This window comes from Chiloscyllium punctatum, chromosome 7, assembly GCF_047496795.1.
Source record: "Chiloscyllium punctatum isolate Juve2018m chromosome 7, sChiPun1.3, whole genome shotgun sequence".
NCBI classification, from domain to species: Eukaryota; Metazoa; Chordata; class Chondrichthyes; order Orectolobiformes; family Hemiscylliidae; genus Chiloscyllium; species Chiloscyllium punctatum.
Window position 1 is genome coordinate 103,046,173 of NC_092745.1, and position 25,827 is coordinate 103,071,999.

General features: G+C 42.9%; 1 protein-coding gene across 1 annotated transcript in view; it reads right to left on the bottom strand.

Moving 5' to 3' along the window:
• LOC140479479 (ciliary microtubule-associated protein 2-like) overlaps positions 1-23,370 on the bottom strand; it is a 38,229-nt gene extending 14,859 nt beyond the window's left edge. The window contains exons 1-2 of the mRNA XM_072573313.1: positions 23,261-23,370; positions 19,769-19,856 (exon numbers count right to left, since the gene is read on the bottom strand). Coding sequence (XP_072429414.1) covers positions 19,769-19,856; positions 23,261-23,322 — 150 coding nt within the window. The 5' untranslated portion in view covers positions 23,323-23,370. The remainder of the gene's footprint in view (positions 1-19,768; positions 19,857-23,260) is intronic.
• Between the last annotated feature and the right edge of the window lie 2,457 nt (positions 23,371-25,827).

Here is a 25,827-nt window from a genome sequence, read left to right on the forward strand (position 1 = left end):
TCTTGAACATTGCTATTGTATCCACCTCCACCACCTCCACTGGTAGCGTATTCTAGGGACTTTCCAATTTCTGTGTAAAAGAAAAGTTGCCCCTTACATCTCCTTTAAATTGAACCCTTTCACCTTAAACCTTTGTCTCCTAGTAATTGACATTTCCACCCTGGGAAAAAAAATGCTGTCTATCCATTCAATCCATCATAATTTTATAAACTTCTGTCAAGTTGCCCCTTATCCTTTGACATTCAAGTGAAATCAAACCAAGTTTTGTCCAATCTCTCATCCATAGCTAATACCGTCCAAACCAAACCTGGTAAATTGTTTCTGTACCCTCTCCAAAGCTCCATATCTTGGGGCTTCAAAGCTTAGGGCAGTATGGTGAATCAGTGATTAGCACTGCTGCCTCACTGCGCCAGGGACCTGGCCTTTGGTAACTGTCTGTGTGGAGTTTGCACATCCTCCCTGTGTCTGCATGGGTTTCCTCTGGATGGTCTGGCTTCATTCCACAAGGTAAAAACAATGACTGCAGATGCTGGAAACCAGATTCTGGATTGGTGGTGCTGGAAAAGCACAGCAGTTCAGGCAGCATCCGAGGAGCAGTAAAATCGACGTTTCGGGCAAAAGCCCTTCATTAGGCATTTTTGCCCGAAACATTGATTTTACTGCTCCTCGGATGCTGCCTGAACTGCTGTGCTTTTCCAGCACCACTAATCCAGTATCTGGTTTCCTTCCACAGCCTAAAGATGTGCAGGTTAGGTGGGATGGCCATGCTGAATTGTCTGTACTGTCTAGGGATGTACTGGCTAGGTGGATTAGCCATAGTAATTACAGGGTTACAGGGACAGGGTAGGAAGCTAGTTCTGGCTGGGATGTTCCTAAGTTGGTGCTGATCCAACAGGCTGAATGGCCTCTTTCTGTGCTGAGGGGATCCTGTGTTTCAAAGATTCTATACTGCTAGTAGATCCCGACCGGAACTATATGCGATATTCCAAATGTAGCCTAACTAAAGTTCTATACAGTTGCAACATAATTTTGCTCATTTTATGCTCTGTATCCTGACTGATGAGGGCAAGTATGTCTCATGCCTTCTTGATTACCGTTTCCACTTTTATGGCCATTTTCAGGGAACTGTGGATCCGTACACTTAGATCTTTGTGCATGTCGATGTCTGGCAAGTGGGAGGCTTTCAAAAGCAATTTAAAGAGAGTTCAGACTTGTTAGTGTAAAGGGAAAGGCTGGCAGGAGATATTGAGCATCTGGCCAAGAAAAAGAAGGAGGCGTATGTCAGGTATAGATAGCCAAGATCAAATGAATCCCTTGAGTACTGGGGGCGTAGGAAAACACTTGAGCAAAATCAGGACAAAAAGGGACATGAGATAACTTTGGCAGATAAGATTAAGGAGAATTCTCAGAGATTAGATGTATATTAAGGACAAAGAGTAACTATGGAGAGAATAGGGGCCTTTAGCAGAGGAGCGGGCTGGTTGACGCCAGCACAGTTGGCTGAGAGGGTGTCTATCCACCACCCGAGTCATCCAAAGCCTGACGGTCAAGGCACTCAGCCCCAATACCTCACGTGCACTTGAGGCGTGTGGTGGACACCCAGACAAGCTGATCCCTGTCTATCCCAGAACTCGATGTTGGTCCCACACTACGGACCCTTCCCCACAATGTGAGCCATTTCAGGGATATCCTTTCGAATGGCACAGAGGTGCTATCTGTATTGGTTGATGCTTTGCACTCTCCATTGCTACGCCTTTGCCCTCTCCCTGGACACACTTTGATGTGATGTTTTGCCCTCCAGCGGTGAAGATCCCCTGTAGAGGCCCCTTTAAAAAGTAGTCCTCACCCTTACGTCAGGTATGTGGAGTGGAGAGTGCTGTGTGCATCAGTCCCATGCAACATACTTACTGGGCACCAGACCATGTGTACGTTCTGTGGCGTGGAAGACATGGTTCTCTCACATTTATGTGAAGTGTGCTCATTTGTTAAACTTATTGGTTTTTTGACAGGGCTGCTGCTAAACATTTGGTTGCACTTCAGCCCCACGATCCTCTTCTTTGGTCATCCGGTGTGGAGGGGCTGACAGGTCTGTGGACCTTCTCGTGACTTTGCTCCTGAGCTGGCCAAGATGGCCATTGACAGGTGCAGGCAGTGAGCCGAGAAGGGGCTTGTTAGTTCTGACTTACTGCCCCTCTTTCACACTTACATCCACAGTCAAGTGTCCCGAGAGCAGGAGCACGCAGTGATCACCAGTACAGTGTAGCCTTTCATAGCCGATGGGCTGGAGTGCATCGTTTCTCAAACAGTGATATTTGAGTTAGTAGTGTAAGTTTCCATTCGACTTTTTAAGCTTGCATTGTTCTCGGTTTTCTGCCTGGGAAAGGGCTGTTTCATTTTTCTTTCAAATTGATTTTGGACTGCCCAAAAGAGTCAAGGGGGCTTTTATTTCATCTCCATACTGTCCTTGTCCCAGATGTGCTTGATGGGGTCAGGGTGAGGGGCATTTTATTCTTGGTTGAAATGAATCGAGGAACTTTTCTCTGAATTTTAGACTCTTGTTGTCCCTGTCGTAGAAGTGTTTGACTGAGATAGACAAGAGGGCATTTTCTTTTAGTTTCTTTTAGTTTCCTTTGATTTTGAACAAGTCAGGGAAGGTTTAGTTTACTTTTCAAACCCTTGTTGTCCCTAAGCCAAAGTGGTTGATGGGACTGAATCAGGGGAAAGCCATTTTCTTTGCATTTGTTTATTGATTTTGATCTTCTAGAGTCAAAGGGACTTTATTTTTGTTTCAAGAGTCAAGGAAACTTTTCTTTCTGTTTAAATATAGAGTATTTTACCCAGTGCTGTCCCGATCCCAGGAGTGTCTGTTTGGATGGTGTTGGGGGAGTCTTGATTTTTCTGCTCATATCTTTTTGTTTAAAAGAGTAGGACCCCTTAAAGATCAATGAAGCTGTCTACATACGGAACCACAGAAGATGGGCGAGATCCAAAAGGAATATTTTGCATATTTACAGTGAAGAAAGACATGGAAGCTAGAGATCTTAGGGAAATAAATAGTGGTGTCTCAAAAACAGTCTACATTACAGAACAGGTGCTGGAGATCTTCATATTTGCAAAGGTGGATAAATCTCTGGGATTTGATCATATGTATCCCAGTATATTGTGGGAAGCTCAGGAAGAAATTGTGGGGCCCGTAGCAGTGATGTTTGTATCATTAACAGCCACAGGTGAGATGCTGGAAGAATGGAGGGTGGCCAATGGTGTGCCATTATTTAAGAAAGGCTGCAAGGAAAAGCCAGGGAAATAGAGACCAGTGAGCCTGATGTCAGTGGTAGGTTAGCTGTTGGAGCAGGATCTGAGTCATAGAGTCATAGAGCCATAGAGATGCACAGCATGGAAACAGACCTTTCAGTCCAACCTGTCTATGCCGACCAGATATCCCAACCCAATCTAGTCCCACCTGCCAGTACCCGGCCCATATCCCTCCAAACCCTTCCTATTCATATACCCATCCAAATGCCTCTTAAATGTTGCAATTGTACCAGCCTCCACCATATCCTCTGGCAGCTCATTCCATACATTTACTACCCTCTGAGAGAAAAAGTTGCCCGTTAGGACACTTTTATATCTTTCCCCTCTCACCCTAAACCTATGCCCTCTAGTTCTGGACTCCCCAACCCCAGGGAAAAGACTTTGTCTATTTATCCTATCCATGCCCCTCATAATTTTGTAAACCTCTATTAGGTCACCCCTCAGTCTCTGACGCTCCAGGGAAAACAGCCCCAGCCTGTTCAGCCTCTCGCTGTCGCTCAGATCCTCCAACCCTGTCAACATCCTTGTCAATCTTTTCTGAACCCTTTAAAGTTTCACAACATCTTTCCGATAGAAAGGAGACCAGAATTGCACGCAATATTCCATCAGTGGCCTAACCAATGTCCTGTACAGCCGCAACTTGACCTCCCAACTCCTGTACTCAATACTCTGACCAATAAAGGAAAGCAGACCAAATGCCTTCTTCACTATCCTATCTAACTGCGACTCCACTTTCAAGGAGCTATGAACCTGCACTCCAAGGTCTCTTTGTTCAGCAACACTCCCTAGGACCTTACCATTAAGTGAATAAGTCCTGCTAAGATTTGCTTTCCCAAAATGCAGCACCTCGCATTTATCTGAATTAAATTCCATCTGCCACTTCTCAGCACATTGGCCCATCTGGTCAAGATCCTGTTGTAATCTGAGGTAACCCTCTTCGCTATCCACTACACCTCCAATTTTGGTGTCATCTGCAAACTTACTAACTGTACCTCTTATGCTCGCATCCAAATCATTTATGTAAATGACAAAAAGTAGAGGGCCCAGCACCGATCCTTGTAGCACTCCACTGGTCACAGGGGTCTACATGAATTTGGAGAGACAAAGACTGATTAGGGATAGTCAGCATGGCTTTCTGTGTGGGAAATCATGTCTCACAAACTTGATTGAGTTTTATGAAGCAGTGACCAAAAGATAGATGAAGACAGAGCAGTAGATGTTGTCCATATGGGCTTTAGCAAGGCTTTTAACAAGGTTCTGCCTGGTAGACTGGTGAGCAAGGTTAGGTCACACAGAATCCAGGGAGAGCTAGCCAACTGGATACAAAATTGGCTTGAAAGTAGTAGCCAAAGGGTGGTGAGAGGGAGTTGTTGTTCAGACAGGAGTTGGGTGACCAGCATTGTGCCACAAGGATCAGTACTGGTTTCATTGTTGTTCCTCATTTTAAAGAATGATTTTGACAGAATGTAGGAGGCATGGTTAGTAAGTCACAGATTACATTAAAATTGATGGTAGAGTAAACAGTGAAGAAGGTTATCTAAGAGTACAACGGGATCCTGATCAACTGGGCCAGGGGGCTAAGAAATGGCAGATGGAGTTTAAATTAGATAAATGTGAAGTGTTGCATTTTGGTATAACAAACCAGTTAATAGTAGGGCCCTGGGGAATGTTGTTGAACAAAGAAACCTCAGGGTGCAGGTACATAGTTCCTTGAAAGTGGTGTCACAGGTAGACAAGGTGGTAAAGAAGCATTTGGCATGTTTGGTCAGAGCACTGAGTACAGGAGTTGGGACGTCATGTAATGGCTATCCAAGACACATTTGATACAACTCGTGTCACCCTGCAATAGGAAGGATATTATTAAACTGGAAAGGGTGCAAAAAAGGTTGACAAGGATGTTACTGAAACTGGAGGATTTGAGTTAAAAGGAGAGGCTGAAAAGGCTGGGAGTGTTTTTTCCTTGGACTGTAGGAGGCTGAGAGGTGATCTTACACAGGTTTATCAAATCATGAGGGCCACGAATATTTGGTGAATAGCCCACATCTTTTCCCTGGACAAGAGAAGCCAAAGATAGAAGGCATAATTTAAGGTGAGAGGGGAAAGATTTAAAAGGGACCTGAGCGGCAACATTTTCACACACAGGGTGGTGCACACATGGAACAAACTGGCAGAAGAAGTGGTACAGGCAGGTACAATTACAACATTTAAAAAACATTTGGACCGGTACATGAATAGGAAGGGTTTAGCGGGACATGGGCCAAATGCCGGCAAATGCCACTAGTTCGGTTTAGGAGACCTGGTTTGGATGGACAAGCTGTGCTGAAGGGCCTGATTCCATCCTGTATGACTCTATGACTCTATTAAGGGTTCTATCATTTACTGTCTAATTCTGTCCTGTATTACATCTCCCAAATTAGATCAACTTGCATTTATTTGGATTAAACTCAATCTGCCATTTCTTCACCAAATCTCCAGCCTATCCATATCCTGCCATATCCTCTGGCAATCATCCTCATTATTCACAGCTCCTCCAGTCTTGTGTTGCCTGTGAACTTACTAATCAGGACACATTCTCCTCCAAATCTATATGTAAAAATAAAAATAGAACAGTACAGCACGGAGGTAAAAACAATGACTGCAGATGCTGGAAACCAGATTCTGGATTAGTGGTGCTGGAAGAGCACAGCAGTTCAGGCAGCATCCAAGGAGCAGCGAAAGCGACGTTTTGGGTAAAAGCCCTTCATCAGGAATAAAGGCAGAGAGCCTGAAGCGTGGAGAGATAAGCGAGAGGAGGGTGGGGGTGGGGAGAGAGTAGCATAGAGTACAATGGGTGAGTGGGGGAGGGGATGAAGGTGATAGGTCAAGGAGGAGAGGGTGGAGTGGATGGGTGGAAAAGGAGATAGGCAGGTCGGACAAGTCCGGACAAGTCAAGGGGACAGTGCTGAGCTGGAAGTTTGGAAGTAGGGTGAGGTGGGGGAAGGGGAAATGAGGAAACTGTTGAAGTCTACATTGATGCCCTGGGGTTGAAGTGTTCCGAGGCAGAAGATGAGGCGTTCTTCCTCCAGGCGTCTGGTGGTGAGGGAGTGGCGGTGAAGGAGGCCCAGGACCTCCATGTCCTCGGAAGAGTGGGAGGGGGCGTTGAAATGTTGGGCCACGGGGTGGTGTGGTTGATTGGTGCGCATGTCCCAGAGATGTTCCCTAAAGCGCTCTGCTAGGAGGTGCCCAGTCTCCCCAATGTAGAGGAGACCGCATCGGGAGCAATGGATACAATAAATGACATTAGTGGATGTGCAGGTAAAACTTTGATGGATGTGGAAAGCTCCTTTAGGGCCTTGGATAGAGGTGAGGGAGGAGATGTGGGCGCAGGTTTTACAGTTCCTGCGGTGGTAGGGGAAGGTGCCAGGATGGGAGGGTGGGTTGTAGGGGGGCGTGGACCTGACCAGGTAGTCACGGAGAGAACGGTGTTTGCAGAAGGCGGAAAGGGGTGGGGACGGAAATATATCCGTGGTGGTGGGGTCTTTTTGGAGGTGGCGGAAATGTCGGCGGATGATTTGGTTTATGCGAAAGTTGGTAGGGTGGAAGGTGAGCACCAGGGGCGTTCTGTCCTTGTTACGGTTGGAGGGGTGGGGTCTGAGGGCAGAGGTGTGGGATATGGACGAGATGCGTTGAAGGGCATCTTTAACCACGTGGGAAGGGAAATTGCAGTCTCTAAAGAAGGAGGCCATCTGGTGTGTTCTGTGGTGGAACGGGTCCTCCTGGGAGCAGATACGGCGGAGGCGGAGGAATTGGGAATACGGGATGGCATTTTTGCAAGAGGTAGGGTGGGAAGAGGTGTAATCCAGGTAGCTGTGGGAGTCGGTGGGTTTGTAAAAAATGTCAGTGTCAAGTTGGTCGTCATTAATGGAGATGGAGAGGTCCAGGAAGGGGAGGGAGGTGTCAGAGTTGGTCCAGGTAAATTTAAGGTCAGGGTGGAATGTGTTGGTGAAGTTGATGAATTGCTCAACCTCCTCATGGGAGCACGAGGTGGCGCCAACGCAGTCATCAATGTAGCAGAGGAAGAGGTGGGGAGTGGTGCCGGTGTAATTACGGAAGATCAACTGTTCTATGTAGCCAACAAAGAGACAGGCATAGCTGGGGCCCATACGTGTGCCCATGGCTACGCCTTTGGTCTGGAGGAAGTGGGAGGATTCAAAGGAGAAATTGTTAAGGTTAGGACTAGTTCGGCCAAAATGAGAGTGTCGTTGGAAGGGTACTGTTGGGGATGTCTAGAGAGGAAAAAACAGAGGGCTTGGAGGCCCTGGTCATGGCGGATGGAGGTGTTGAGGGATTGGATATCCATGGTGAAGATGAGGCGTTGGGGGCCGGGGAAGCGGAAGTCTTGGAGGAGGTGGAGGGCGTGGTTGGTGTCTCGAACGTATGTGGGGAGTTCCTGGACTAGGGGGGGATAGGACAGTATTGAGGTAGGTAGAGATGAGTTCAGTGGGGCAGGAGCATGCTGAGACAATGGGTCGGCCAGGGTGGTCAGGCTTGTGGATCTTGGGAAGGAGGTAGAACCGGGCGGTGCGAGGTTCCCGGACTATGAGGTTGGAAGCTGTGGGTGGGAGATCTCCTGAGGTGATGAGGTTCTGTATGGTCTGGGAGATGATGGTTTGGTGATGGGGGGGTGGGGTCATGGTCAAGGGGGCAGTAAGAAGAGGTGTCCTCGAGTTGGCATTTGGCTTCAGCGGTGTAGAGGTCAGTGCGCCAGACTACCAGTGCGCCCCCTTTATCCGCTGGCTTGATGGTGAGGTTGGGATTGGAGCAGAGGGATTGGAGGGCTGCACGTTGTGAGGGTGAGAGGTTGGAGTGGGGGAGGGGGTAGACAGGTTAAGGTGGTTAACGTCCCGGCGGCAGTTGGAAATGAAGAGGTCGAGGGCAGGTAATAGGCCAGCGTTGGGTGTCAAGGTGGATGCAGTGTGTTGGAGGTGGGCAAAGGGGCGGGAATCCTGATTGTTAAAGTAAGCTCGGAGGTGGAGGCGACAGAAGAATTGTTCGACGTCACGGTTTGTATAAAATTCATTGATGCGTGGAGGGAGTGGGATGAAGGTGAGTCCTTTGCTGAGGACTGATCATTTGTCCTCAGTGAGGGGGAGGTGTGGAGGGATGGTGAGAACTCGGCAGGGCTGTAGGCTCTTTGGCCCACAATGTTGTGCCAACCATTTAACTTAATCTAAGATCAACCTAACCTACACACCCCTCAATTTACTGCCGTCCATGTGCTTGTCCAGCAGTCACTTAAATGTCCCTAATGTCTCTGACTCTACTTCCATCACTGGCAGTGCATTCCACATACCCACCACTCTCTGCATAAAGAACCTACTTCTGACATTTCCCCTATACCTTCCTCCAATCCCTTTAAAATTATGACCCCATGTGACAGCCTTTTCGCCCTGGGGAAAAGTCTCTGGCTACTTACTCTATCTATGTCTCTCATTACCTTGTGCACACTTCTGTCAAGTCACCTCTCTTCCTTCTTCTCTCCAGTGTGAAAAGCCCTAACTCACTCAACCTCCCTTCATAAGGAAAGCCCTCCAATCCAGATAGCATCCTGGTAAATCTCCTCTGCACCCTCGCTAAAGCATCTACATATTTCCTTTAATGAATATAGAACATAGACATAGAACATAGAACAGTACAGCACAGAACAGGCCCTTCAGCCCACGATGTAGTGCCGACCACTGATCCTCATGAATGCACCCTCAAATTTCTGTGTCCAGCAGTCTCTTAAATGTCCCCAGTGACCTTGCTTCCACAACTGCTGCTGGCAACGTATTCCATGCTCTCACAACTCTCTGTGTAAAGAACCCACTTCTGACATCCCCTCTATACTTTCCTCCAACCAGTTTAAAACTACGACCCCTCATGTTAGCCATTTCTGCCCTGGGAAATAGTCTCTGGCTATCGATTCTATCTATGCCTCTCATTATCTTGTACACCTCAATTAAGTCCCCTCTCCTCCTCCTTTTCTCCAATGAAAAAAGTCCGAGCTCAGTCAACCTCTCTTCATAAGATAAGCCCTCCAGTCCAGGCAGTATCCTGGTAAACCTCCTCTGAACCCTCTCCAAAGCATCCACATCTTTCCTATAATAGGACGACCAGAACTGGATGCAGTATTCCAAGTGCGGTCTAACCAAAGTTTTATAGAGCTGCAACAAGATCTCACGGCTCTTAAACTCAATCCCCCTGTTAATGAAAACCAAAACACCATATGCTTTCTTAATAACCCTGTCCACTTGGTTGGCCATTTTAAGGGATCTATGTACCTGCACACCAAGATCCCTCTGTTCCTCCACACTTCCAAGAATCCTTAATCCTGTACTCAGCTTTCAAATTTGACCTTCCAAAATGCATCACATTGCATTTATCCAGGTTGAACTCCATCTGCCACCTCTTAGCCCATCTCTGCATCCTGTCAATGTCCCGCTGCAGCCTACAACAGCCCTCTATACTGTCAACGACACCTCCAACCTTTGTGTCGTCTGCAAACTTGCTGACCCATCCTTCAATCTCCTCATCCAAGTCATTAATAAAAATTACAAACAATAGAGGCCCAAGGACAGAGCCCTGTGGAACACTACTCACCACAGACTTCCAGGCAGAATATTTTCCTTCTACTACCACTCACTGTCTTCTGTTGGCCAGCCAATTCTGTATCCAGACAGGTAAGTTCCCCTGTATCTCATTCCTCCTGACCTTCTGAATGAGCCTATCATGAGGAATCTTATCAAAGCCTTGCTGAAGTCCATATACACCACATCCACAGCTCGACCCTCATCAATGTTTCTAGTCACATCCTCAAAGAACTCAATAAGGTTTGTGAGGCATGACCTGCCCCTCACAAACCATGTTGACTGCATTTAATTAAGCCATGCTCTTCCAGATGGTCATAAATCCTATCCCTCAGAATCCTTTCTAACACCTTGCAGATGACAGACGTGAAACTTACTGTTCTGTAATTACCGGGGATTTCCCTATTTCCTTTCTTGAAGAGAGGAATTACATTTGCCTCTCTCCAGTCCTCAGGTATGACTCCAGTGGAGAGCGAGGATGAAAAGATCTTCGCAAGTGGCGAAGCAATTGCATTTCTCGTTTCCCAAAGCAGCCGAGGACAAATCTGGTCCGGTCCTGGCGACTTGTCAATCTTAATGCTTGACAAAATACTCAGCACATCAGCTTCCTCTATCTCTATCCATTCCAGCATGCACACCTGCTCTTCAAAGGTTTCATTCACTACAAAGTTAATTTCTTTCGTAAAGACAGAAGCAAAAAACTCATTTAGGGTTTCCCCTACCTCCTCAGACTCCACACACAAATTCCCTATGCTATCCCTGATCAGCCCTACTCTTTTTTTGACCATTCTCTTATTCCTCACATATGTGTAAAATGCCTTTGTGTTCTCCCTAATCCGTTCTGCCAAGCCTTTCTTGTGCCCCCTCCTGGCTCTCCTCAGACCATTTTTGAGCTCCTTCCTTGCCTGCCTGTAATCCTCTAGAGCTGAGCTTGAACCTAGCTTCCTCCACCTTATGTAAGATACCTTTTTTCTTTTGATGAGAAGCTCCACCTCTCTCGTCATCCAAGGTTCCTTTATCTTACCCCTTCTTGCCTGTCTCAGAGGGACATATTTATTCATCACTTGCAACATCTGTTCCTTAAACGGTCTTCACATGTCTATAGTGCCTTTACCATGGAACAATTGCTCCCAATCCATGCTTCCTAACTCATGTCTAATCGCATCATAGTTTCCTCTTCCCCAATTAAATATCCTTCCATTTTGCCTAATCCTCTCCTTCTCCATAGCTATGTAGAATGTGAGGCAGTTGTGGTCAGTATCTCCAAAATGCTCTCCTACCACAAGGTCTGATACCTGTCCTGGCTCGTTTCCAAGTATCACGTCTAAAATGGTCTCTCCCTTCGTCGGCCTGTCAACGTACTGAGTTAGGAAACCCTCCTGAACACACCTTACAAAAACAGCTCCATTCAAATCTTCTACTCGAAGGAGGTTCCAATCAATATTGAGAAAGTTAAAGTCACCCTTACAACAACCCTACTACGTCCACACTTTTCCAAAATCTGCCGACCTATGCTTTCTTCCATCTCCCTGCTGCTATTGGGGGGCCTGTAGTAAACCCCTAATGAGGTGACTGCTCCCTTGCTGTTCCTAATTTCCACCCATACTGACTCGGTAGGCAGATCTTCCTCGACAATGGAAGCTTCTGTAGCTGTGATACCCTCTCTGATTAGTAGTGCTACACCCCCTCATCTTTTGCCCCCCTCCCTATTCTTTTTAAATGCTCTAAACCCTGGAACATCCAGCAACCATTCCTGCCCCTGAGAAACCCATGTCTCTGTTATGGCCACAACATCATAGCACCAGGTACTGATCCATGCTCTAAGTTCATCACTTTTATTTCTGATACTCCTTGCGTTAAAACAAACACACTTTAACTGATACCTTGGTTCCTTCCCAGGAAAATCCTTCCCACTAGCTGGTCTACCTCTTTCTACTGCCTCATCTGCATCAACTCTCACCTCCGGTATACAGCTCAGGTTCCCACCCCCCCTGCCATACTAGTTTAAACACTTCGAACTACACGAGCAAAGCTTCCACACAGGACATTGGTCCTCTTCCAGTTCAGGTGCAACCCGACCTTCTTGTACAGGTCCCACCTTCCCCAGAAAGCATCCCAATTATCTACATATCTGAAACCCTCCCTCCTACACGAAGTGACCAGACTTGGACACAATATTCCAAGTGTGCTCTAACTAGGGTTTAATACAGCTGCAGCAAAACCTCACAGCTCTTAAACTCAATCCCCCCGCAAATGAAAGCCAAAACACCGAACGCCTCCTTAACAACCCTATCAACTTGGGTAGAATCTTTGTGGGATCTATGTAGGTGGACCCCAAGGTCCTGCTGTTCCTCCACACTTCCAAGAATCCTGCCTTTAACCCTGTATTCAGCATTCAAATTCAACCTTCCAAATCAATCACTTCACATTTATTCAGGGTAAACTCCATCTGCCACTTCTCAGCCCAGCTCTGCATCCTGTCAATGTCTTGTTGAAGCCTGCAACAGCCCTCAACGCTATCTGCAAAACCACTGACCTTTGTGTCATCAGCAAACTTACTAACCTACCTTCTAATTCTTCATCCAAATCATTTATTAAAAAAACTACAAAGAGCAGAGGCCCAAGAACAGATCCCATAGGACACCACTGGTCACCAACCTCCAGGCGAATACTTTCCATCCACTACCACTCACTGTCTTCTTTTGGCCAGCTAATTCTGTGTCCAGACAAACAAATTTCCATGTATCCCACACTTCCTAACTTTCCGAATGAGCCTACTGTGGAGAACCTTATCAAATGCCAGACTGAAATCCATATACACCACATCCACAGCTCGACCTTCATCAACTTGTCTCATCACATCCTCAAAGAACTCAATAAAGCTTGTGAGGCATGACCTGCCTCTCACAGAGCCATGCTGACTATCTTTAATCAACCTATACTTTTTGAAATCGTCAGAAATCCTATCTCTCAGAATCTTTTCCAGTACCTTGCTTACCATTGATGTAAGACTGACTATTTCGCTGTTCCCTTTCTTGAACAAAGGAACAACATTCACCTCCCTCCAATCATCCAGTAGTACTCCCATCGAGAATGAGGATGCAAAGATCATCGCCAGAGATGTAGCAATCTTATTCCTTGCTTCCTGTAGTAATCTTGGATATATTTGGTCTGGCCCTGGCGGCTTTTCTATCTTGTTGCTTCCCAGCATTTCCAGCACATCCACGTTCTTCATATCAATCTGTTCAAGCCAATTATCCTGGTCCATGGTGTTCTCACTATCAACAAGGTCCCTCTCTCTTAGATTAGATTTAGATTACATTACAGTGTGGAAACAGGCCCTTCAGCCCAACAAGTCCACACCGAGCCGCCGAAGCGCAACCCACCCATGCCCCTACATTTACCCCTTACCTAACACTACGGGCAATTTAGCATGGCCAATTCACCTGACCTGCACATCTTTGGACTGTGGGAGGAAACTGGAGCACCCAGAGGAAACCCATGCAGACACGGGGAGAACGTGCAAACTCCACACAGTCAGTCGCCTGAGGCGGGAATTGAATCCGGGTCTCTGGCGCTGTGAGGCATCAGTGCTAACCACTGTGCCACTGTGCCGCTCTCTTGTGAATACTAAAGCAAAAAAACTCATTTAGGGCCTTCCCTACCTCCAGGCACAAGTTCCCTCCAATATCCCTGATCAGCCTTACCATCTCTCTAATCATTCTCTTATTCCTCAATTAAGTTTAGAATGTCTTTGGGCTTTCCCTAATCCTTCACACCAAGGCTTTTTTGTGTCCTCTCCTAAGTCCATTTTTGAGTTCTTTCCTAACTACCTATAATCGTCTAAAGCTGTGCCAGACCCTTGCTTCCTCAACTTCAAGTAAGCTTCCTTCTTCCTCTTGATGAGAAGCTTCTCTTCTCTTGTCATCCAAGGCTCCTTCACCTTACCATTCCTTGTCTATCTCAGTGGGACAAAGTTATCAGATTGCCTTCTATAACTAAGCCAGTCTGTATCCATCTTACCAGTTCACCGTGGATCCCATGTGACTTCATCTTTTCTATCAGCCTGCCATGAGGGACCTTGTCAAAGGCCTTACTAAAGTCCATTTAGATAACATCTACCACCCTGCCCTCATCAATCGTCTTTGTCACTCCTTCAAAAAACTCAATCAAGTTTGTGAGACACAATTACCCCTACACAAAGCCATATTGCCTATCATTAACAAGTCCACATTTTTCCAAATGTGAGTAAATCTCATCCTTAAGAATCTTGTCTAATAATTTCTCTACCACTGACATAGGCTGAATGGTCAGTAATCTCTTGGATTATCCTTGTTGCCCTTCTTAAAGAAAAGAACAATGTTGGCTACTCTCCAGTTGTCTGGAACCTCTCCTGTGACTAATGAGGATACAAAGATTTTGTACAAGTCCCCATCAATCTCCTCACCTGCCTCCCTCAGAATTCTGAGATAGATCCCATCAGGTCTTGGGAATTTTCTATCTTAATGCTTTTCAAAACACCCAACATCGCCTCCTGTTTTATATTGATATGCCCTACAATATCAACACATCCCTTCTGAGACGGTCACCATCCACCATATCCTTCTCGTTTGTCAAAACTAATTCAAAATATTCGTTAAGGACCTCACCCACTTCCTCCGGCTCCACACACCATTTTCCTCCTTTGGCCTTGAGTGGACCTACTCTTACTTTAGCTACCCTCTTCCTCCTTATATATGTATAAAACGACTTGGGATTTTCCTTAATCATGTTTGCCAAAAACATTTCAAGGCATCTTTTAGTCCTCCTGATTCCTTTTTTGAGTTTTTTCCTGCTACCTTTGTATTTTTCAAGGGGTCTGTCTGTCTTCAGTTTCCTAAACCTTCAGTATACCTCCTTTTTCTTTTTGATTAAGGTCTCAATTTCTCTTGTCATTCACGGTTCCCAAACTTGCCAATAAGATTTTCCTACAGGGGTGGGGAATATCAAAGAGCAAGTCATCATAGGTTGCTCTGAGACTAAACCAGCTCCTAAGAAAGGAAAAAAAATCTGTTCCCACTCATTTTTGAACAGTGAGATTTGGTCTCATGTCTGGTCACCAAGTATTAGCATGTACATTTGCTTGTCTGATTTAGATTGAGGTCTCATCTGTACACAATTGAGTGCCCACAGCCAGCCACTGTTGTGATTTGCTTCATGTAATGTGAAGTTGGTATTGTAGAAATGCCAGTTTTATTAAAATGTCTGAAAATATTTATGCTCAGATGTTTCAGAACTCTGTTCTGCACCTTTAACCCAAACAAAACCAGCAAAGGAAAAACATGTTTAAAGTAATAAAACATCCCAAGATGCTGTACTAGGATATATGTAATACAAAATATGATCCTGAACAACAAAAGGAGATTTCAGTTCAGATGACTAAAACATTTGGTTCAAGAATTTTTCAAAGGAGGAAGCTGAGGTAGGGAGATGAAAAGTTCCAGTCAGTGAAATCTGGAGTTTAGGAGTTAAGATTGTGGTCTATTCAAATTCAAGATTCTGGATGACAAAGACAAATCTGAATAAGTGAAGAAGACACCCAGCAGAATATATACCTCCACCATGCAGTTAATTCAACATTGTTATGATTATGGATCTCTTCCTTGAAGCTTTTCCTTACCCAGTTAAAGGTCTGTAACTACAAAGTTGGAAAATAATCTTTTTTTTATTAAAAGTTTCTATCTCGCTGAAGAGGCTTTAGGCCAGTCCATAACCTAGCAACCTGCTCTGAAAACTCTGCTCACATGTTATCAGCTGTAACAAATTCCACTATGCCAGCTGATGCAAACACAACATTGTAATCAACAACATTCTCAATAAAATGAACCACAACATTCTTAAGAACAAAAATCAAAGTGCCCTATCTTCCAATATTAACAGATTATTTCAGGAAATTCCATAATCTGGATCCAAATCTGCCAATAATTAATTAGCTCTTCCTTGGACACTATCAATTAGTTTTTTGAGATAAATTGTTTACAGGCAATCAGACTAATAGGGCTGAAAACATTACTTCTGCCCATCTTCAGTGGCAGAGAGAAAAATAATTGCAATTCAAGATGGAAAGACGGGTTAAGTAATCAATATATCTCTAACAGGTTTACTTTGGGAAATAGTAACAAAAATACTCCATTAGTCCTGAGTCACAGGCTGTCAGGTACAGTCCATTAACTGTCGTGGGATTAAAGCAACTCCACTAGGATTGTGTCTGAAAGACAATGCAAATTAGTTAAATTAGGTTCTTAAGGCACAAATAATGACAGATATGCAGAAATGACCACAAACACTCCTGCCAATAATAGACTATGAAAACAGTCACCAGTGCAAAGAATTAGTTTTGCCTTGGATACAAGGAAAGAGTTGATAATATATTAACAGACCATATATAGATTTGCAATCTAATAAAACTGAAAAAAAAATCAAGAAATGTTGGAACATCTGAAAAAGAGAAACAATGAGTCATCATTACAAATGGAAAAGAAATTTTGAAAGAGCTGAACAGGGAAAAGAGAATTTTGATAAATTTGTTTGAAGAAATGTAAATGTATTTATTTACTATTAAATTCCTCTGTAGACCAAGGACCAAACTGAGCTTTATCTAAAATTTATTCAGAGGATGAGGGCTTCATTGTCTAGGCCAGCATTTATTACCATACCTGGTAGCCCAGAGGGCAGTTAAGAATGAACCACATTGGTGTGGGTCTGGAGTCACATGTAATCCAGACCAGGTAAAGATTACAGTTTCCTAAAGGCCGTTAGAGAACCAGATGGATTTTTCTGACAATCGACAATGCTTTCATCGCCATCATCAGACTCTTAAATCCAGATTTTTAATCAAATTTAAATACCACCATCTGCCCTGGCAGGATTCAAATCTGAGTCCCCAGAGCATTACCTCGATCTCTGCATTAATAATCCAGCACTAATACCACTAGGTCATCATCTTGCCACCAGGCAATACTTTTTCCAAGTCAAATAATCTTGCTCTTTCAGTATGCAAAAAGTGAAAAGAATGAAAGAAAATGATCATCTCAGATAAACACTGAAAAAGTATTAGGAAAACAAAACCTCAGAATTGAAACATTTCATTCAGAGAATTGCATGGATTATCAATTATAATGTAGCTGGAAGGAAGGCAGAGCAAGACCTTTTACTGCAATCTAGCTGAAGATGAAAATTTTTCATTTCTTCCTGCTGTATCATTTATTTCAATGTATGTTTGACTGCATTGCTGTGAATAATGTTCATCCAGAAGAATCTGCTTAAAAGAGTGATATGGGATATGCGGCTTCTACTCCTTAAGTTGGTACATAATTCATGCTCTCAATTGGCAGCCTCCACTGGCTGAATTGAATCAGAGAAAACAATATAGATGTCTTTAAATTCATTTGAACATTTAAAACTTTCTGTCATGCAAATGGAAACGAAGCTTGTAAAAGCTAATTAAAATGTGGGGGCATGTGCTTATGTCCTAACATGATCTCCCCCATAAATATTGCTTCTGTCACCCATAGAGTTCATTTATGGACCCTCAAAAATGCATGAAATTAAGCTTCACACAACAAGTCTGCACTTTTAGATTTCCAGATAGGATCAGCAATTTCACTTGTGAGGCTGAGTTTGTTTCTTGCCAGTTATCTGTTTAGTAGGCTCTTTTATGGAATTACTAATCTTGCATTGCCATAATGTATTCTCCATTTGGTTAAATGAAACATGTTTAACATTGTGAAATACATTAAGGGCAAAAGAGTACCTAGGGTAAGCATAGGACCCCTTAAAGATTACCAAGGCCTTCTATGAGTGGAACCGTAGGAGATGGGTGAGATACCAAATGAGCATTTTGTGTCAGTACTTACTGTGTAGAGGGATATGGAAACCGGAGAACTAAACATTGATATGTGGAAAAGTGTCCATGTTACAGAGGAAGAGGTACTGGAGGTCTTAAAATGCATAAAGATGGATAAATCCTCAGGACCTGATCAGGTGTCACCCAGATTTTTGTGGGAAGCTAGGATATGGTTGCTCGGCCCCTTGCTGAGATAGTTGTATCATCAATAGCGATGGCTTAAGTGCTAGTAGACTGGAAGATTGGCTAATGTGGTGCCATTTTTTAAAGAAAGGTGATAAGGAAAAGACAGGAACTATAGCCTAGTGAGCCTGATGTCAGTGGTAGGTAGGTTGTTGGAGGAGATTCTGAGGGACAGGATCCACAGGATTTATCCACATGGCTCATTAACTTGATTGAGTTTTTTTGAAGAAGTGACAAAATAAGATTGATGAGGGCAGAGAGGTGGACTTAATCTATTTGGTCTTTGGCAAGATGTTCGACAAAGTTCTGCATAGTAGACTGGTTAGCAAAGTTAGATCACATGGAATCCTAGGAGAGCTAGCCATTCGGATATAAAATTCACTTGAAGGTAGGAGACCGAAGGTGGTGGTGGAGGGTTGTTTTCAAACCAGAGGCTTGTGACCAGCGGTTCACCACAAGTATCGGGGCTGAGTCCATGACTTTTCATTGTTGATATAAATGATTTAGATGTGAACATAGGAGGTATAGTTAGTAAGTTTGCAGATGACACCAACATTCATGATGTAGTAGACAGTAAAGAAGGTTACCTCAGAGTAAAACAGAACCTTGATCAGATGGGCCAATGGGCCAAGGAGTGGCAGATGGTGTTTAATTTAACTAAATGTGAGGTGATGCATTTTGGTAAGACAAATAGGGCAGGATGTATACTCTTAATGGTAGTGACTTGGGGAGTGTTGCCGAACAAAGAGACCTTGGGTGCAGGTTCATAGTTCCTTGAAGGTGGAGTCACAGGCAGACAGGGGAGTGAAGAAGGTGTTTGGTATGCTTGCCTTTATAGGTCAGTGCATTGAATGTAAGAGTTGGGATTTCATGTTGCGGGTGTACAGGACATTAGTCAGCCCACTTTTAGAACACTGTGTTTCAATTCTGGTCTCCCTGCTGTAGGAAAGATGTTATTAAACTTGAAAGGGTTCAGAAAAGATTTACAAGGATCTTGCTGGGGTTGGAGGGTTTGGAGAGGCTGAATAAGCTGGGGCTATTTTTCCTGGAAGTGTCAGAAGCTGAAGGGTGACCTTATAGAGGTTTATAAAATCATGAGAGGCATGAATAGGGTAAATAGCCCAGGTCTTTTTCCCAGGGTAGGGGAGTCCAAATCTAGAGGGCATAGGCTTAAGGTGAGAGGGGAAAGATATAAAAGGACCTAAGGGGCAATTTTTTCATGCAGAGGGTTGTGTATGTATGAAATGAGCTGCCAGAGGAAGTGGTGAAGTCCTGTTGCAATTACAAAATTGAAAAGGCATCTGGATAGCTACATGAACAGAAGGGTTTATAGACATATGGGCCAAATGCTGACAAATGGGACTAGATTAATTTCGGATATCTGGTCATCATGGACGAGTAGTCCTTGCTTGACAACTCTGTGACTGTATCAGAGTTTCTCTCAGAATTTAAGGGATTTTCATCAAACTATTTTAAAACTTTTAAAAAATATTGTTATACTTTCAGACGTGTGCTGTCTAAATTGGCAAGTGATGCTAATTATCTTGCTCTTCCACCCCCAGACTATAATAGCCATTGTTCAATGAATTATCAGAATGTGTTTGAATATAACTTTGATTTTTGCCCCTTCCCTTCCTCTAAACATGCAGTTGAGATATACAAGTTACCACTTGCCACAATGTACCAACAGTGATTAGATAGTAGCTGATTCAATAATCAATTGTGTGGGTTTGTCCCACCTGACCTGACTCACCTAATTCTGTAATCCTGTTTAACTCACCAGTTCCCCAGTGGCCCTCTTATCATAAGACACTTCTGTGTAAGTGCCTTGCTTCTTTCTGTCTGGGTGAACTCCATACACATCAAACCTGTAATAACACCAAAAACAATGTTGCCTTGTGTTATTGAATACATTGAATGGAGATTTTGGAAGGAGAAATGTCATTCAACCCTTTCAATATTTAGCGTTGATAATATGTGGAGCTTAAAAAAGCATGACCTGCCCACATTTTATCAACTATGATTTTCCAGCAAGATGGTTTAACTATTCATCACCAAATTTGGCTGAATCTCATAAAACACTATTCAATCCTTTTCTCATCTGTCCAAAATTTGCATTATTTCAGGTTTACACTTGAATGCAACGATAACCTCAGGTTTCTCATGTCCACATTTTCCTAAACATCTTTCCCTTCTTTCTCCATCCTCACTTCCAATAGCAAGTGCAAGGGACTTGTGAACATCTTTGTAACCAAGATTGAAATCAACTGTTTAATTGCTTCCCTCCATTCTCCGAGCTTACATAATGGACCAGAATGGTTATCTTCTTTTACCTACTATTTCCTCACCACTTCATAGTAAATATTTTAAGTTTTGTTCTAAAATTCATTAACAATCTCATGAGCCCATTTTGCAGTATTAAAACATCCTGAACTGCTATGAATCTTATCGGCAGGTATTACTGATTAGGTAATACTATTAGAAGACATGTGTCACATAACCCAACTCCACAATATTGTCATTAGTGTCATTTTTGAGTTGTATCCAATTTAGTTCACCAACTATGAATTGCACTGTACAATGCTGTATTAACATGTTACACTTCACCCCATTATTCCAAAATAGAAGACAGTGATATTAATTGGATCCAAGTTTTGTACTTAATATCAGTGCCTGTGCACAAATCACTGACTAGGAGTATAAGTTTGCTTTAATAACAAGGCATATTATCTTTACATAGACAATGTTAATAGACAATAGACAATAGATGCATGAATAGGCCATTCGGCCCTTTGAGCCAGCACCACCATTCATTATGATCATGGCTGATCATCCACAATCAGTATCCTGTTCCTGCCTTATCCCCATACCCCTTGATTCCACTATCTTTAAGAGCTCTATCCATCTCTTCCTTGAAAGTATCCACAGACTTGGCCTCCATTGTCTTCTGGGGCAGAGCATTCCATACACCCACCACTCTCTGGGTGAAGAAGTTTCTCCTCAACTCTGTTCCAAATGGCCTACTGTGTCCTCTGGTTCTGGACTCACCCATCAGCGGAAACATGTTTCCTGCCTCCAGAGTGTTCAATCCTTTAATAATCTTATACATCTCAATCAGATCCCCTCTCATCCTTCTAAGTGCAAGTGTTTACAAGCCCAGTTGCTCCAATCTTTCAAATATGATAGTCCTGTCATTCCGGGAATTGATCTCCTGAACCTACGCTGCACTCCCTCAATCACCAGAATGTCCTTCCTCAAATTTGGAGACCAAAACTGCCCACAATACTCCAAGTGCAGTCTCACCAGGGTCCTGTACAGCTGCAGAAGGACTTCTTTGCTCCTATACTCAATTCCTCTTATTATGAAGATCAGTATGCCATTAGCTTTATACTCATTATATAATGAGAATATAATGCTGTGTCCTCAATGTTACAGAAATTCCCACAACTCTACTAACACTAACTTGCATTTATGTAGCACCTTGAATATTGGAATCTATTGATTATGATATTACCTAAATCAGTTAAGAATATGAACTGAAATACATAAACCTTTCTCTCCTAACACACTGTCCATCTTTTCCAATTCCTTTTTTTTAAATAACCAAAATCACAAGTACTGACAATTTCTCTTTGCCATTTAATTCAGTCTACTAAATTATTTGCTATGCTTCCTACTTTGGTATCATCCTAAATTTGGGTAAAATTTCCTCCTGTTCCATTTCCCTTTCATTGATGTACACAGTGGACAGAATCAATCTTGGAACAGAGCCCTGTGAAATATTGCGACTCACTTTCAATCAATTGGCCTCAACCCCCAGTCTCTGCTCTCGATGGTGTTCAGTGCCTTCCTCAACAAAGCATCACCCATTTTGATTGGCCACAAGCCAGGGACTCCCATAAGTTAGTGAGAATGCTTTGAAGACATCTTGAAAGTATTCCCACTGTCTCCACTGGAGTGTCCTGCCTTAACAGAATTCCAAGTAGAAGAATTCTTTGGGAAGCTGCCATCTGACAAATGACATGCCTAGGAGGGGCTTTTGCCCGAAACGTTGATTTCGCTGCTCGTTGGATGCTGCCTGAACTGCTGTGCTCTTCCAGCACCACTATACCAGTATTTGATTTTCAGCATCTGCAGTCATTGTTTTTACCTAAATGACATGCCTAGCCCAACGGAGTTGATTTTGAGTGATTGGTGCCTTGGACATGTTGGTTTGAGAAATGATGCTGCCCTTGCATAATCTTCCCTGTTAGTCAATTTGGAGGATCTTACAAAGGTACCATTGATAGTACTTCTGAGGTACCCACTGTAGGTTAGCCAATGCTCTGATGCATATAGGAATGTGGGATCACTGCTGCTCGACAAACTATGATTTTAGCGTTTTGTAATCCTGGTGATCAAATGCTCTTTTCCACAGTCGGTCAAAGGCTAATCTGGCAGTGATGATGAATTCCTAACTCTGTCTGCCTTTGTCAAGATGTGTCTCGCAGTTTACAGAAATAGTTTCACATTTTCCACAATCACAGTGTATTGTTGGAAGTTGGTATACAATATTCACCCTAATAAGTGAGAGCACCAACAGCCTTGCTATTATTCTTAATGCACAAAACAAAGCAATTTGTTCTGCTTCTCTGAATTTAACATCCCTCAATCTTCTCCAATCAGTCCCCTGTTGCACCTTAACAAAGGCTTTCTAAAAGTCCTTGCAAACAATATCCTTTCCGTTTCTTCTGTATCTGTGACCTCTTCAAGGCTTTGTCAGGTTTGTCAAACACAAATCTTTATGAAATTATTGTTAGCCACTGCTAGTTAGTTTTCCCTTCATCTAGGTATTTAATTTTAATTAAAGATTCCAATTTTTAAAATCGCAAATATTAAATCACTTGACTAGATTAGTTCTATTTCTCTGGTCACTTTTGTGTCTTTTAAAACGCCTTCTGTCAATGTAACTAAATTCCATGGTCTCTGTTATTTCTTCCTCCTTTGCAAAATCCTTGAATCTGTCCTATCAGATCCTGGCACTTTGTTTTCCTTCAATTTAACTATTTATACTTTAGCTTACACCAATATCTCTATCTTCTACCCAATGTGGAATCCATCTCCTCTCCAGTATCTTTTGTATAAAATAATGTAGAATACTCGTGACCGATCCCAACCAATTTCCACGTAGACTCGTTTGCAGTCCTCACCTCGATTTATTAGGAATCTGTCAATGTTAAATAAATCCACTGAAAAACATTAGATAATCTGGGAATTCTTGACTTCAATTTACCTGGCTTTCTGAGTTCCAAAAGGTGCTCCTTCAAATTGCTTCACTTCCACTGACTGATCCATTGCTGCTTAATTTCTAGTTGACTTTGAACAAGCACCCGCTGCGTGACGGCTCCTAGCAACCCGGAACGCGCATTATCAGGTAGTATAATGGCAATGGGGCAATTTACAAAGTAATAACCGACAACAGAGTGTCACATTTAATACCTCATTGCGTCAGACAGAAAACTGCTTCATATCATTCACGGAACAGCAACTTAAGAAAGAAGGTAGAAAAGTGTATTAATGTAGCTCAGCTAAACTAAATAGGCTTGAGTCGAGGACGCTGGGTCTCCTATTACACAGAAAGAAATATTTGACTGAAATTTGATTCAGTGCAAGTGCTCACTGCTCTTCGAAAACAAAATAATCATAGTCTCGAAATGATGTTACAACTAATATTACGTTGAATCACTTTTCAAAAGAAATTGTGAACGCTATTTCATCTCTAAACTGTTCGCAGCTATAAACGATATTTACCTTAATGCGATTAATGTATTGAGAAGGTGCCAGGCCTGAATCGCGTGGGGTTTATTCATCACAAACTACATGCCACTAACCCACAAAACATGGATTTTACTGCACCCTTTTGCTTTGTGTGCCAAACACTTGGTTATAATTTCTTCAATACCCAGAGGCTAAATTTTAAATGAAACTTCATTACATTAATTTCATGCCACGATTCATTTCCAAGCACCTCACTGTCAATTTGGTTATTTTGGAGATGATTATGAAGGGATCACATAGCAACCCTATTTGTTAAAAGTCCCACAATATCAAGTTAGAGTCCATCTGGTTTATTTGGAAGCACTAGCTTTTGGAGGTTCATGCTCACAGCATTTATAGCCAAAGTCCATGACACTGGTCTCCTTTGGCTATAAATTCTGTGAGCATGATGTTAACCTCCACAACCACCTGATGAAGGAGTGCCGCTCCAAAAGCTAGTGTGCTTCCAAATAGACCTGTTAGACTATAACCTGGTGTTGTGTGATTTTTAACTTTAACTACCCCAGTCCAACACCGGCACCTCCAAGTCATGGTAACCTATTTGTACACAACAAGGTTCAACAAATAAAAATAAATAGATCATGGCCACATACAGTGTTTTTGATGAAGAATTGGCTGAATCTCATTCATTATCTCATCCAAAGAAGACTCCTGAAACACATTAGCAGTCCCTAAGCAATGGGCTGAATGCCAGCCTAGATTAAGTGCATAAATTCAAATGCAAATTTACTACCGACTGAGCCACATTCACACTTAACAATTCTCACATAGTGCCTTTTCTGGAAAATCATATATGAAATACATATCTAATTTGCCAAGCACTGGATTGATCGTGTTATAATAAATTATTTGTCATGGTTGTTGTCATGACTTGCAGTAAGGATATCAATATAACAAAGCCTCACTACAACAAAGGTCTGCACATAAATTGAAATTGGGGCATTTGACCTTGGAGAATATCTGCAAACTTGATTTAATCTGAACTATTTGTTAAATTGATGTTTTATTGCTCAATCCCAGCCATTTGTAATGTTCTACATTGTTTTGTGCTAACCTGGTAATCAATTATTCATCATGCAGTTTCTGTCTCCTTTTTCATTAGTAATTTTGTAACACTACCGGTTATCAATTGTTCTGTGTGTGCAGTTGTTCTGTGAATTAATTGTTTCTGAACTACTCCTTCCTATCTCTACTTCAGCATAACTTTATAAAAATCCTTTGCTATGCTCACTTATCAGTTATTTCTTAGTTTCCATTATTGTCTTCTAACTCCCTTCTTGATAGATGGTATTCTTTATTTGGCATTCTCTTTGTAATCAGCAATGCATATTTAAAAACAAAACATTTGAAACATTGAATATGGATGATGTTATTGATTTAAACTAATTGTAGTCATAATATATTTTCTTCCACATATTGAGCAGAATCACCTGTCGGGTGAATTCACTGCACTGGGAGACAGGAAGGACTTGCTCTGCCACATTTTTCAAATTACACCCAATCCTAAAAGAATATAAAACAACACTTTCAAAACAGCTGTCGAACACACCCTCACTGGATAGGTTTTAAACACTTGACATAAAAGTTGAGCACTTCTGATCACAGATTCCTTTCTTAGAAGAGATCATTGTTGAGACATACCTTGTCTCGTAAGGTATGTAAATAGGAGGTTGCAGTGATGATGATTATAATCTGAAGCTCTTTAAAGTATTTCCAACACCCAAGTCATTTCTGGGTCACAATCCAGAAGTGAACCATATAGCCTGATATTATGTGAAGCTACTAACAACTATCTTCATGTTTACCATTTAAGTAAAAATGAGTGCACATTATCAAGTTGGGAGGCCCGATCAGATGACATGAAAGCAGAGGTGAGTGCTGATGATACAGGTGGGTGGGGAGAGCATCTCACACAGGAGACACTCTCTGAGCAGTTCAGCAAAATGAACAATAGAGAATGGCTGCCACAGTTGGAACATCCTTGTGGATGAGAAGCCACTCCCTTGGATTCCTTCTGGCTAT